The 12941-nt window shown below is 42.9% G+C and overlaps 1 protein-coding gene across 6 annotated transcripts in view; it reads left to right on the plus strand.

The window, feature by feature from the left end:
• Positions 1-12941, plus strand: part of ATL1 (atlastin GTPase 1) — a 41917-nt gene that overhangs the window by 2519 nt on the left and 26457 nt on the right. For 4 of the 6 annotated variants that reach the window (XM_075613843.1, XM_075613844.1, XM_075613847.1 and 1 more), the window contains 3 exons: positions 637-759; positions 9732-9979; positions 10900-11034. In XM_075613843.1, the coding sequence (XP_075469958.1) occupies positions 726-759; positions 9732-9979; positions 10900-11034 (417 nt within the window). In that variant the 5' untranslated portion in view covers positions 637-725. The remainder of the gene's footprint in view (positions 1-636; positions 760-9731; positions 9980-10899; positions 11035-12941) is intronic. The other 2 variants (XM_075613845.1, XM_075613846.1) reach the window with 1 other exon arrangement.

The following is a 12941-nucleotide window of genomic DNA, read 5'->3' on the forward strand; positions in this document are numbered from 1 at the left end:
CTAATTTAGCTAGCCTCTCCTCATAAGTTAGATTGTCCACCCCCTTTATTAATTTGGTGGCTCTTCTCTGCACTCTCTCTAGTTCCATAATGTTGGTAGATAAAATGGGAGTGTATCGATTAGTGTCAGTGTGTCTGAGATGAGCAAGAGTCTGTCAATGCATTGTGTATGCATGCACATGAAATCACACTGCATCACACGTGTGTGTGACAGTGTATCAATGTGTGTGTCTTCCTCAGTATTCCTTGTGTGTGTATCTATATGTCACTACTTGAGGTGTGCATAAGTATCACACTGACAACCAGAATGCATGTGTGTATTAAATTGGCTGTGTTTGTGACTGTGTAAGATGCTTGTGCATGAGTGTGTCAATGTATTAGGTATGAGACATACCTTGAATTAAAGCTGTGTGTGTGTGTGTGTGCTAAAATGCTTGCATAAGTACACACAATGTGAGTATGACAGTCCCTATATATGTACAGAAGAAGACAGTGTATTAGTGCATTAGTATATCAGTGTGCAGTTCCCTTCCTAGCCCCCTCCCCATGCTCCCCACCCCTTTACATTGCACTGAGCTCTCCTGGACACGTGACTCTGGTCCTCCTCCTGCTCCCCCTCCCTCCCTGTTCCTCACAGCATCTCTCATCCTGCAGAAGCAAGACAGCATCACCAAATCCCCCCCCCAGGAGCCTCCAGCTGCCCACAGCCACCACCTCACCCGGAACATGGCCCGGAACCGCAAGGAAAGGAACAGCTGGAGTGAGTATCCTCGGCACCCTGGGGTGCCTGCTACCCCTCTCCCTGTTTAGCTGGATGAGAGGCAGGGAGGATCAGGTGCATACACAGAGCACACAGCCTGCATCCAGCCTCACCCCAGGGTGTGTACTCTTTACAGATGCATTGTGTCCAGATGCTGGTGTTTGCTGCTCTCAGGAGGCCCCTGGCAGTGCTAGTATTCTGGTAAACAGACTCAGCTGCTGAACAAAGGGACCCTAATCACAGCAGCTTCTCTGCATCTCTATAACTCACCTGCAACTATCCCCCTGGGTTGTATTGTTACTCTTCATACCTTGTGCATTTCATTTCAACATGGAAAATGGAAGGGGCATTGTTTAGTAGTTCCTCCCTTTTCTTATGGCGTGGGTGGAGGATGTGGGGAACATCGAAATGCTGTAGCTTGGAGCCATTTATGGTATAGCACAGGGGTGGCCAACTCCAATCCTCAAGGGCCACCAACAGGCCAGGTTTTAATGATATCCCGGCTTCAGCACTGGCGGCTCAATCTGAGTCGCTAAGCCACCTGTGCTGAAGCAGGGATATCCTGAAAACCTGACCTGTTGGTAGCCCATGAGGGCTGGAGTTGGCCACCCCTGGTATAGCATCACCCAAGCCCTTCTGTAACAGGGAAGGTCCACCAGCATTTGGACAGCTCCTTGCTGCAGCCACATTGCTTACAGAGGTCTCTTGTATTTGGGAAGCAACCCCCCCCCCCCCCCCACTCCCCCAGAAACCTATATGAGTTTAACTCATACAATGTTAGTAACTTGTTCCCTGAGCATGTCCTGATCTTTAAAAAAAAAGTGTTCAAAATAATGTTTTCGGTTACAATGGTAACCCTATACCCTGCAATGGGCTCAGTGGAGAGCTCCATTTTAAGCTCCCGGACACTTTGGCCCTTATTCTGTAAGATGTGACAAGCGCAGATCACGTGCTGTCGCATGAAAGCCCCATTAACCTTAAAGGGGGCTTTTCCTGCGATAGCCCATCATCTACCCTCACCACACCTTACAGAATAAGGGTGTTATGTTTTCAAACGCTTACATCTCCTGAACGGAGCGTCACGTTTAAAAATATACAAGCGTGTTGGAAAGGGCAAGCAGACATCTTTTAGAGTAACTTAAAAAAAAAACATGGCGGCCAGCGCAGACTGCTGCTTTAAAATGATGTTTCGGTATAAAGAACTACAGTAAGTTACTGCTGTGCCACACCTGTGTCTGGACGATCCACGTGTCTGTGGGCACAGGGCGTATTTCCCATCACCGAGTATGTCATGGGTTTCCTGTATAGGGTGGGTCTTCCAGCATTGCAGATATTTCGGGGGTTTTTAGGGTGTTGCTTCGGAATAAACAACAAAAATCAGCAATGATAAAGTATGTTGATAATAGTTTCTAATGTTGCACTTAAAAATGATCGGCGTAAGGAGCCTGTCACCAATTATTTCGGAAAGGCCACTTCATCCATGAACAGATAGCCATAGGATCAGTTCATTAACACGGAGCCTTTACTGTTGATGGAATGTGGAGAGAGAGCATTGTTATACACTATATCCCAGTCCATACAAGCAGTGAAAGGGTTACAAAATGACTCATTTTCATACATGCAGCCAAGCGCATATTCATCCATACTGTTTGGGGTATTTAAAAGGAGCTTTAAATGTGGGTATGCAGTTGTTCTCAATGACCACGCAGTTTAACAGCAACAGGATGTACAACCCGCGCCATAATTGGAAAGTGATCCATTTTTTCGAATGCTGTACAAAGTGCAGGGATTACCACTGTCTTGTAGTGCTGGCAGTGTACTCGGAGCTTTGCAATATACCTGTGCAAGAGCAGTGTTCAGAAGGAGAGACACAAATACGTGCTTTCAGCCAGCTATATTTATTAATGAGTACTTGCTCCTATCTCCCTGTTATTAGATTGTAGCAAATGTATCATAATTCATCAGTGAGGCCTTAATCCAGGGGTAGGTAACGCCAGTCCTCGCGGGCCACCAACAGGTCATGTTTTAAGAATATTCCTGCTTCAGCACAGGTGGCGCAGTCTTTGACTGAGCCATTGATTGAGTCACCTGTGCTGAAGCAAGAATATCCTTAAAACCTGTCCTGTTGGTGGCCCTTGAGGACTAGAGTTGAATCCCACTTTAACATAGGATAAATGAACGCAGCAGTAACGTCTGGAATATTTATTTTATTTTTATGTATTGTTCTATATAATTGGAATCGGGGTGTTGAAGAGCTGTTTTTAACACTGGGGATCTCTCTGTACCAGTGTAGATACCGAGTTTAAAGTTCCTTCCTTGGGAAACAAAATGGCCTACAAATGTGGTGGGATCTGTGAGCTAACAGGCCGCCGCCAGATCATGATTTGCGGCTTTCTATTGGTTGACATTGGCGGCCATGTGGAACACCAGCTCCTTTTCCGTTAATTATCTAGTGAACCAATCTCCCCCAGCGTAGAAAATCACATGCTTCAGTGAACCCCACTCCCTTCCCCCCCCCCCCCTCTCCCAGTTCCAGGTATATAAAAAGGAAAATAAATCCTGTTTTGCTGTTTTAACTGTAATGCAGTGTTGGTCTTATTCCCAATACCCTTTGTCCCTTCTTTTACCAAGGCAGTGCTGAAAAGCTGTGTAATACGGCAGGCATAATCTTATAGGGGTTCCATGTTAAAATGGACATGAAGCTGTGGAGATCCCGGCCTCAATCTCAATGGCCAATCTAGCGATTATCCATAAAGAGGGCAGGGACCCTCTTCAATGTGGGAGTTATAGACCTAAATCCCTGTTAAACTCCGACCTGAAAATTTTCAGCAAAATTCTAGCGAATAGACTAACTCCAATTCTCCCTAAACTTATACAATTGGACCAAGTGGGCTTTGTCTCTGGCAGACAGGCCTCAGATAATACCCGTAAAGTCATAAATATTGTGGACCAAGTGCACCTGACAGGATCAAAGGGATTCTATTAGGTTTAGACGCTGAAAAAGCGTTTGATAGAATAAAGTGGGCATTTTTAGATCAGACAATGCTAAAATTTGGTTTCTCTGGCTAATTCCTGGAGGGCGTTAGAGCCCTCTACAGGATGCCCACTGCCTATGTTAAGCTCCCAGGAGGAGACTTGAACCCCATCAAAATAAAAAATGGAACGAGACAGTGATGTCCATTGTCCCCCCTCCTATTCACACTATCGATCGAACGCCTGGCGGCAATAATCAGAGACGATATAAATATCCAAGGTGTCCAGATAGGCGGAACAAGTTGTAAGATCTCACTATTTGCAGATGATATTATCTTATCATTAGTCAACCCATTAATATCTCTACCAAATCTGCAATCTCAACTAGACCAATTCGGACAGGCCTCAGGATATAAAATCAACAATGATAAATCTGAGGCACCAAATTTAACGCTCCCAGCCCATGAGGTTAAGCTTCTAAAAGCAAACTTTAAATATAAATGGTCCCAAACCCACATTAAATACCTAGGAATCCATATAACAAATACATATAATGTATTATTTCAATATAACTACCCGCCCCTATTTGATAAAATGAAGAAAGATCTTCAGACTTGGAACGACTACCAGATTTCCTGGATCGGAAGGATAACAGCGGTGAAAATGAATATCTTGCCCAGACTGTTGTACTTTTTTCAAACCCTTCCAATAAAAGTTCCGATTATGGAACTCAAAAATATCCAAAACAGAATTTTTCAGTTTATTTGGAAGAATAAAAGATCGCGTGTTCCAAGATCGGTACTGCTTGCACTGAGATCGGGGGGGGGGGGGAGGACATGGGGGTCCCTGATATCATCAAATACTATCATGCGGCCCACCTAAAACAAGTAGTGATGTGGAACTGTGATCCAGCAACCAGTGGCTGGCTGGGGATCGAGTCTGTCTATGTGGGCCCTTCCACTCTGGCGTCGGAGCTCTGGAGCCCTGCGGAGGGGGAGGGCCCCCCGGGAAGATTTAAGCTCGGGCGATGAGGTGCACATGGGACATCTGGTCCAAAAGCAAAAAGAGATACTCTCTCTCCACCCCCCCCCCCCTAGTCTGACCCCGATTATCCATAATCCTAGGTTCCCACCGGGATGTTCCTCGAAATACGTGGAGCAACTTAGAAATATGGACATGGTGGCAGCAAAAGACCTTCTAAAAGAAGGAGAGATCCTCTCATACCAGGAACTGAAACAAAAACCCCATAGTCAGAACCTCCCAATTTTTAGTTATTTACAGATCCGACACTTTCTCCAAAAGATCTCTCAGAACATCAAATTCTCTACCTTATTGAAATTTGAAAAACTATGTATGGAGGGCCTCTAAAGAGGTGGTTTGATCTCGGAAATATACACGGGAATAGCATCTCACGCAACGTCTGAGCCCCACAATTACATGCGGAAATGGGCTGAAGACCTAAATATAGAAATAGACAATGACGATTGGAGGGATATCTGGGAATCGGCAGCTAAAACGTCAATATGTACAGTTACCAAAGAAAACATATATAACATTTTATTTCAATGGTACTTAACCCCGAGTAGGCTGAGCCAGATCTTCCCAGGAATCCCAGATCTGTGCTGGAGAGGATGTGGTTTGAGAGGGGACATGGTTCACATTTGGTGGGATTGTCCACAAATAGAGATTTTGGACCATGATCCAGAGCTTGATATTTGAAAGCACGGATTTGAGGATACCTATAGACCCGCTGATATATCTATTAGCCAAACCAATAGAGGAAATACAAACCCCAGTAAGTAAACTCATTTCATTGATACTCACAGCGGCTCGCTGCTCTATAGCAGCTGCGTGGAAAGACATAAATCCCCCATCTAGACGTACAGTCATCCTAAGAGTTAATAATGTTAAACTAATAGAAAAATTATCAGCCCAATTAACCCACTCTCTGGACAAATTTGATAAGATATGGGAGTCCTGGTCCCTAGATTAAAATTCCTGGTAACCCGGAGAAAGAAATAAGACAACCCACAGAAGGCCGAAATAGAGGACTACCAACGGAATAACAACTAGAGAATCTCACATAAAACCATAAGTATAGGGTAAAATGGTTGCCCCCCATACCCCGCCCTCTCTCTCTCTGGTATTCCTCTTTCTTCTTTCTTTACCTTTTCTCTATCTCTACCTATTTCATAGGTAATACAAGCACACCTCACAGGATTTGTTCATAAAGCTGTCACTGTGCTCACTATATGTTAGAATTGTTATTATTTTTTCCATGTTTAAAGACAACGCAAATCCTATGTCAAACACCTGTTTGTGATGTGAAGATTATTGACTAAAGGGATGTAACTGTGATTTGAAAACAATAAAAAAGATTGAAACAAAAAAAAAATGGACATGAAGTAAAAGGTGACACTGTGTGCTCATTTGCATGTCATTACCCAGAATCCCTGGTTGCAGTGGCAGAACTGTATGCTAAGGGATAATGGGGAAGGGCAGGGTTGCAAACCTGTCTGAGATGTGTGAATGTGCTCACAACGTGGTATTTTTATTATAACGTAACATTTGCCAGTGTAAAAATTATTACGTTTCTTCTGGTTTTCGTGCCAACTTAATACATATTTTTTTTGTTATCTCTTTAAACTAATTATGCTGCCATCCATAGCCAACAAGACACAATGGGGGAAAAAATTACTTTTATATACATCAGTTTCTAACCAGTCTTATCACAAATGAGATTAGATAAAGGTTGTAAAACACTGCAAAGCACTGGTTTACTATGGAGACATTATTAATTTTAGAAATTATTTTAGTTTTCTGATTTGCTTACAAAATGCTTAAGTCACCTACATTTAAAGCTGCAGTTCAAGCAATATCCTACGTGTGTTTTTTTTAAATAAATCTGTTCTGTAGTATGAGAAAATACTTGTAGCATTTTTTTGTGTGAAAAAAACAACAATTTTTAAAGATATTTTTAATGTATTCTAATGTAACAAGCATTTTTGTTTCTATAGCAACCATTTACAAAGTCATATCCCCTTCCTCTACCGAGACAGGCGCTTTTGCCCTCTCTCTAGCAGTACACAATTTGTATCTAATGCCTGTCTGGTCACATGATCTTCCACACAGAACATTGCTTCGTGGGTAATCTTAAGCAGCACTAACAGTGATTTTAAAGAACCCCCGAGCCGAATCTTCCGCGATTGATAACAGGAGAACGGATCGATCGGCAACTTAGCTAATCACTTGTCAGAGTGCAGACTGTGTTGATGCACATATTGAATGGAATTTGTTTTTTTAAATGGAAACTTGACCTGCAGCTTTAAAGGAGCGGCTCAGTGAGTAAAGACACTGACGCTGATAACACCGACACTGAGTGTGAGTCAGGGGAACCTGGTTCAGTTCCTGGCGTCGGCTCCTTGTGACCTTGGACAAATCACTTTATCTCCCTGTGCCTCAGGCACTACAAACATAGAGTGTAAGCTCACCTGGGCAGGGACTGTGTCTGTAAAATCCCTACGCGCTATACTGTAATTGTGACGCGCTTTGAGTCCCATTGGCAGAAAAGCTCTATATGGAATCAAGTTATTATTATTACTTTTAACCTAAAGGACATGCTACTGCCATTAGCTCACGTTGGTCTTAGGAGGGACTGGTTCTGGAACTGCTGAAGGATTCATTGGCACATGCCCCTGCCGGCCAGTATCATATCACCCTAAACATCACTCAATAAAAAAAAGACACTGCTAACTTAGAAAAGTAAAAACATCCTTAACCCCTTCAGTGATGGAGGGGCCTGTGATGTGCTGAGCTGCAGGCTATTCTAGGCAGGGTTTATAATAGGCATCTAAATATACAATATAGAAGAAACGCATATCCGATACAATCAAGACTAGTACATATTTAATTGCATGTTTTGAGAAATGCCGAGCAGATTATCCACCTTGAAATGGATTCTGTAAGCGTGAAGGAAACCGGGGTACGCGTTTGTATTGCTCGTGTGTGGAGAAGTCAAGTATATGGGTCGGAAATAGGGCCACACTTAACCCATTGTCTGCTGTACATTCCATTCAGATATTATCCTGCCCGTCCTATCAAATAATCTCTCAGCTTTACCCGAGAGAAAAGTCAAATCTTATATCTCCCTTTTTATGGGGAAAGAACCCCAATTCAGCACAGTTGGGACTTTAACGAGGACTTATGGGGTTTATTTAAATATTGCCCAATCATTTCTTCGTGTAACAAGATTTCAGTTTCAGATTTATATTCTTATATCTGCCTTAGACATTTCCTTTCTTAAACGTGGATATTTTACATGACAAAGCATTTTTCAGCACCCAACCCGTCTTTACTATAGATCATTATTGTGTATTTGTTTTACAGTTTTGGAAACGTTTCTAAAGCCAAATCATTAAGCACTCACCTGAAAGGTTTGAGGATAGCATGACTTTATCAGTTTATTGCTGAAGGGAATTAAAAAGGAACACACTACAGTTTATTTTTGTTCTCTCCCTTATCCAACATGCAGTGAAGTTATCTTCCCTGTGCTGGAGAAGAGATCAGCTTCATTAATGTGCACAGGGCTAATATCTTCTTCACAGCAAGTGCGTCTCTGTCTGAGACAGTACATCCCATAGATCAGGTTTTGTTCTCTTGTGTACAGTACATTGACACTGCTAAGAGAAATAATGTACGTACTGTTAGGACAAATATATTTTGGTTTAAAGACCAAAGTAAATCAGCAAGACAAGAAATATATATTTATTTTACAAATACTTTGTAGACAAATTTTGTTTTTTTTGCTAAATAACAATGCGTTTATGTAAAACCTGTCCTGTTGTTTTTGTTTACATATTGCCCACCTTCTTCTATATTTAAAACCCCACTCCCTCTTGCTCTATGATTGAGACACTGATTGAGTCACCTGTGCTGTAGCAGGGATATCTTTAAAACCTGACCTGTTGGTGGGGGCCCTGAGGACTGCAGTTGGCACCCCTAGTGTAAAGCCTATTTCAGCTAATATTCAGCTGCCAAGGAGCTGTATATTAGGAGGCATACATAGTAGAGGAATCTAGCAGTAAAATGACTTCGATAAAAGAACAAGTGATCAATAAAAGCGAATCATTCCAGATTGCTTTACTGATATTTTGCCTGTAGGACGCATTATAAATCAATTGAACATCTTTGTTACAGGGAGAAGTTTCTTACTAGTACAAACACTGTCCTTCAAGTGGGTGAAATCTGGTTAGAATTCGGGTACCAGCATCTTGTAAACTTGGGAGAGCCTCATGCACTGAGGAGATGTAGTCATTTTGAACCAGAGACTAATCTTTGAAGTCTGTTGGGTTCAGTGGTGCATAAACATGCAATAATATATAGGAATAACATAATGCAATTATTATTACAGATATCCTTTAAAGAGGTTGTCCACACAACACATTTTAAAAAAAATATATATATATATATATATATATATATACATACAGTCTTTGATTACTTTTATTCAAAACTAATTACCTATGCTGCCGATCGATTGGTTCTCCCGTGATCGATCAGCTAAGATCCTGCTTCCCAGGGTTCACTAAATGGCTGCCTTTTCGTTTCAATCAATCCTTCAGTCAGTGTAACTCAGCAGCTACAATGTATTCTTATATTACTAAGGTAACATTATCTATTGTTACAGTTTGCAGCTCAAACTGCTGGGAACATTGACAACAAATGATCCCAAACAGGAAAGTGTTGCAAAAATCTTGCACTTTTGGGCAAGTTTGCTAAAACCTGCTATAGAAATCAAAGGATGCTCAGTATATTAAACCTCATTAAAAAATGGCATTAAGTTGAATTATAACAGTTTTTTTATTAAGTAATATCTAACACTACAGAACTGATTTATTAAAACACACATGTAGGATATTGCTTGGGTTTCTCCTTTAAGGGGAAATCGTTGTAAAATGTAAAATATTTCTAATAGTTGTGATGTTTCTTCTTGGCCACAGGTGGATTTTCAGACAGAAATTATGACTGGAGCTCAGAGGAGGACGAATCGGAAAAGAAGGCGCGACCAGTGCAGGTCTTGGTGGTTAAGGATGACCACTCCTTCGAGTTGGATGAACCAGCATTAAACCGCATTCTCCTCTCAGAAGCGGTCAGGGACAAAGAGGTCGTGGCGGTGTCAGTGGCCGGCGCGTTCAGGAAAGGGAAATCATTCCTGATGGACTTCATGCTGAGATACATGTACAAAACGGTATATATTGGGCATATATATATATTCTACTTCTAATGCGGTTATCAAACACCGTGCATGCAGCGGCGTGATATTATATTGTACCCTTTCTGTTTAGCCTCTACAGTCAGAAACCTCCTTCATGACAATGACATGGGTGCAATATAAAACTATACTGAGGTAGGCAATACACATCCCAAATATTCAGCACGTTATGTAATAAAATGATATGAATGTAATCAGTAGGCAGCAAAAGCCTTATTTTCAATAAATAACCACAGCAGGCTTCCAACTGACTTAAAAACCTAACAACAAAACAGGAACATTATTCCCCAAACATTGTTTTATTTACTCTATTATCACATCATACAGTGGTCAAGCTGCAGACAAGGATTCTGGGTAGTGACATAAACTCTTATTCTGTAAGGTGTGATGAGTGCAGTTCACGTGCTGTCGCATGAAAAGCTCCATTGATTGTAATGGGACTTTTGCTGTGATAGCAGGTTATCGACTCTTATCGCACATTACAGAATAATGGCTATAGAGAGCTTATCATTTTAAAATCCTCTAGTGCTTTTGCCTGCATATTACACAACCTGTATAACTAAGGGGATTATTCTTTATCTGCTCAATTGGCTGATCAGGCTGTTTTGGGGTGAAACGCTCTTGAAAGTAAATGGGGAATTTCTGGTCATACCACCCCCCCCCGACCCGACCCCTGTCCTCCTTGCTGATGCGGTCCGCTAGGCCCACCCACCAATGGCGTCCATCGGCCATCCTCAGCCCCCGCTAACATGGTCCGTCGGGGCCCACACTTCCGGCTTCCTTCGTCCAGTGTGCTGTAACTCATCTTCCCTCCCGGGTGAGTCCACAGGGGATTTCCCAGGTTCCTTGCCGGGCCAGTCCAACGCTGAGTCCCTTTGTGTCTTGTTATTTTTTAGGAGCCTGTTGATTGGCTTGGGGATTACAATGAACCATTGTCGGGTTTCTCATGGAGAGGTGGGTCTGAACGAGAGACTACAGGCATTCAGATCTGGAGCGAAATCTTCCTGGTTGACAAACCCGATGGGAAAAAGGTATCGTATGTCTTCCGTGTATACGTGGCACCAGCCGGTTATGCGATATGATAATCGCTCTTCATTGCCCTATTCAATATGCTTGGGAGCAGCTTCCCAGCCCGTGCTGGGTCTAAAATCTTCTCCAGCACAGGAGATCAGCTTCAGACAAGGGTCTATGGCACAGGGGTGGCCAACGTCCAGTCCTCAAGGGCCGCCAACAGGTCAGGTTTTCAGGATATCCCTGTTTCAGTACAGGTGGCTCAGTCAGTCTCTGCTTCAACACAGGTGGCTCAATGTGACTCCGTCTTTGACTGAGCCACTGATTGAGCCACCTGTGCTGAAGCAGGGATATCCTGAAAACCTGACCTGTTGGCGGCACTTGAGGCATGGAGTTGGCCACCACTGGCCTATATTCAGTAAAGGCAGATAAATGTAAAGAAAATGGTATCCGTGCTTAACGCCAATTTTATTTATCGGCCCTTTCACTAAACACATCTTTAGTGATAAAGGTGTGAGGGTTTCACGCAGCGCATGCAAATAAGTAACGTCACATGACTTATTCACGAACCTAGGAGACCTGAAATCTCGAGATACTGCCAAAAAACGTCGCCCATTTTTATCACCAAGTCCAGGATGGCGTTAAGCTTATCTTGCTTATGTATATAATAGCTACTATATAGTCAAGGTATGGAGATATGCACTCACGTTTTGGTGTACGAGGCAGATGCTTGTCCCATAACTGGTATGTAGACATGTGGTGACCAGGGGATCCTGATAGCCAAAGAAAGACAGCACACTGCAGAGTCGGTATCAAAAAAAGTGTATTACGTGACACAGGGCCGCCAACGTTACGGTCTTCCCAACGGGACCTTCCTCATAGTTACTATATATATATATATATATATATATATATTTAGGCAAGAAAGCACTAGCCAACCTAGAATAGATGATACAAATACATAATATTAACATTGCAGAACATATCGGTAGTCATCTCACAATGGAAGAACAAATCAAACACTCAAGTCCTTACTCTACAACCTCTGCTCTATCAAGAGACTGAAGCTTCTCCTTGGAAGAAGACCTCAGGAAGATCACCCAAACCCTGGTCAACTCCAGACTTGACTATAGCAACTCACTCTATCTTGACTTGCCAAACAACCAGATCAATGGTTTGCCGGCAAATCCGAATACTGCAGCTGGAACTATCAGTAACCTGCACAGATGTGACAGTGGAACCCTGAGAGAGCTTCAATGGCTACCAATCAGAAAGTGAATTGTGTTCAAAGTCCTCTCTACAATCTATAAGGCCACACACAGCCCAGCACCAATTTACATCTAGGAATGTATCACTCAATATCGGCCAACTAGGCTACTCAGAGCAACCCACAACGCACTACTTGCCTCAATTCAAATCCACCAAGATGGCAAAAAGAGCGTTTTCAGCAGAAGGTCCAAAACTTTGGAACATCAGGAAATGTCCTATCTTCCAAGCTTACAAACCCACATCTTTTATGTGAAGAGTTTGGGCGCTGGCCTCCATTGCTCATGGTCACCCCGTGACTAGATGCCCAGCTTGAACCACCTGTAAATATGGCTACAGAACCCGATGCAGGTGGTCACCCTAAACTTAGGGTAGAAAGGTTCGCCCGATGCAGGGGAAAATATGTGGCCAAGCGGTCAGAAGAAAGACTGTGCTTGGGAAAAGTCCTCCTCAAGTGACTGAAGAGTGCTGAGCTCAAGCACCTTCTTGAGGAGACATTATTGACCTGGAGAATGGGCTCCAATCCCTGCGGGACTAAGGGTTCTCTTCCTCCATCCATTCTCATTCGAGCCGCAGAGCTATCTCGAGTGAGAGTGGAAGGATGGGCTTTAGCCGTGGCAAGCCCGAGCTTCCCACAAACAGGGGAGGTATGTAACAGGGA

Source organism: Ascaphus truei, chromosome 9 (assembly GCF_040206685.1).
Source record: "Ascaphus truei isolate aAscTru1 chromosome 9, aAscTru1.hap1, whole genome shotgun sequence".
Classification (NCBI taxonomy): domain Eukaryota; kingdom Metazoa; phylum Chordata; class Amphibia; order Anura; family Ascaphidae; genus Ascaphus; species Ascaphus truei.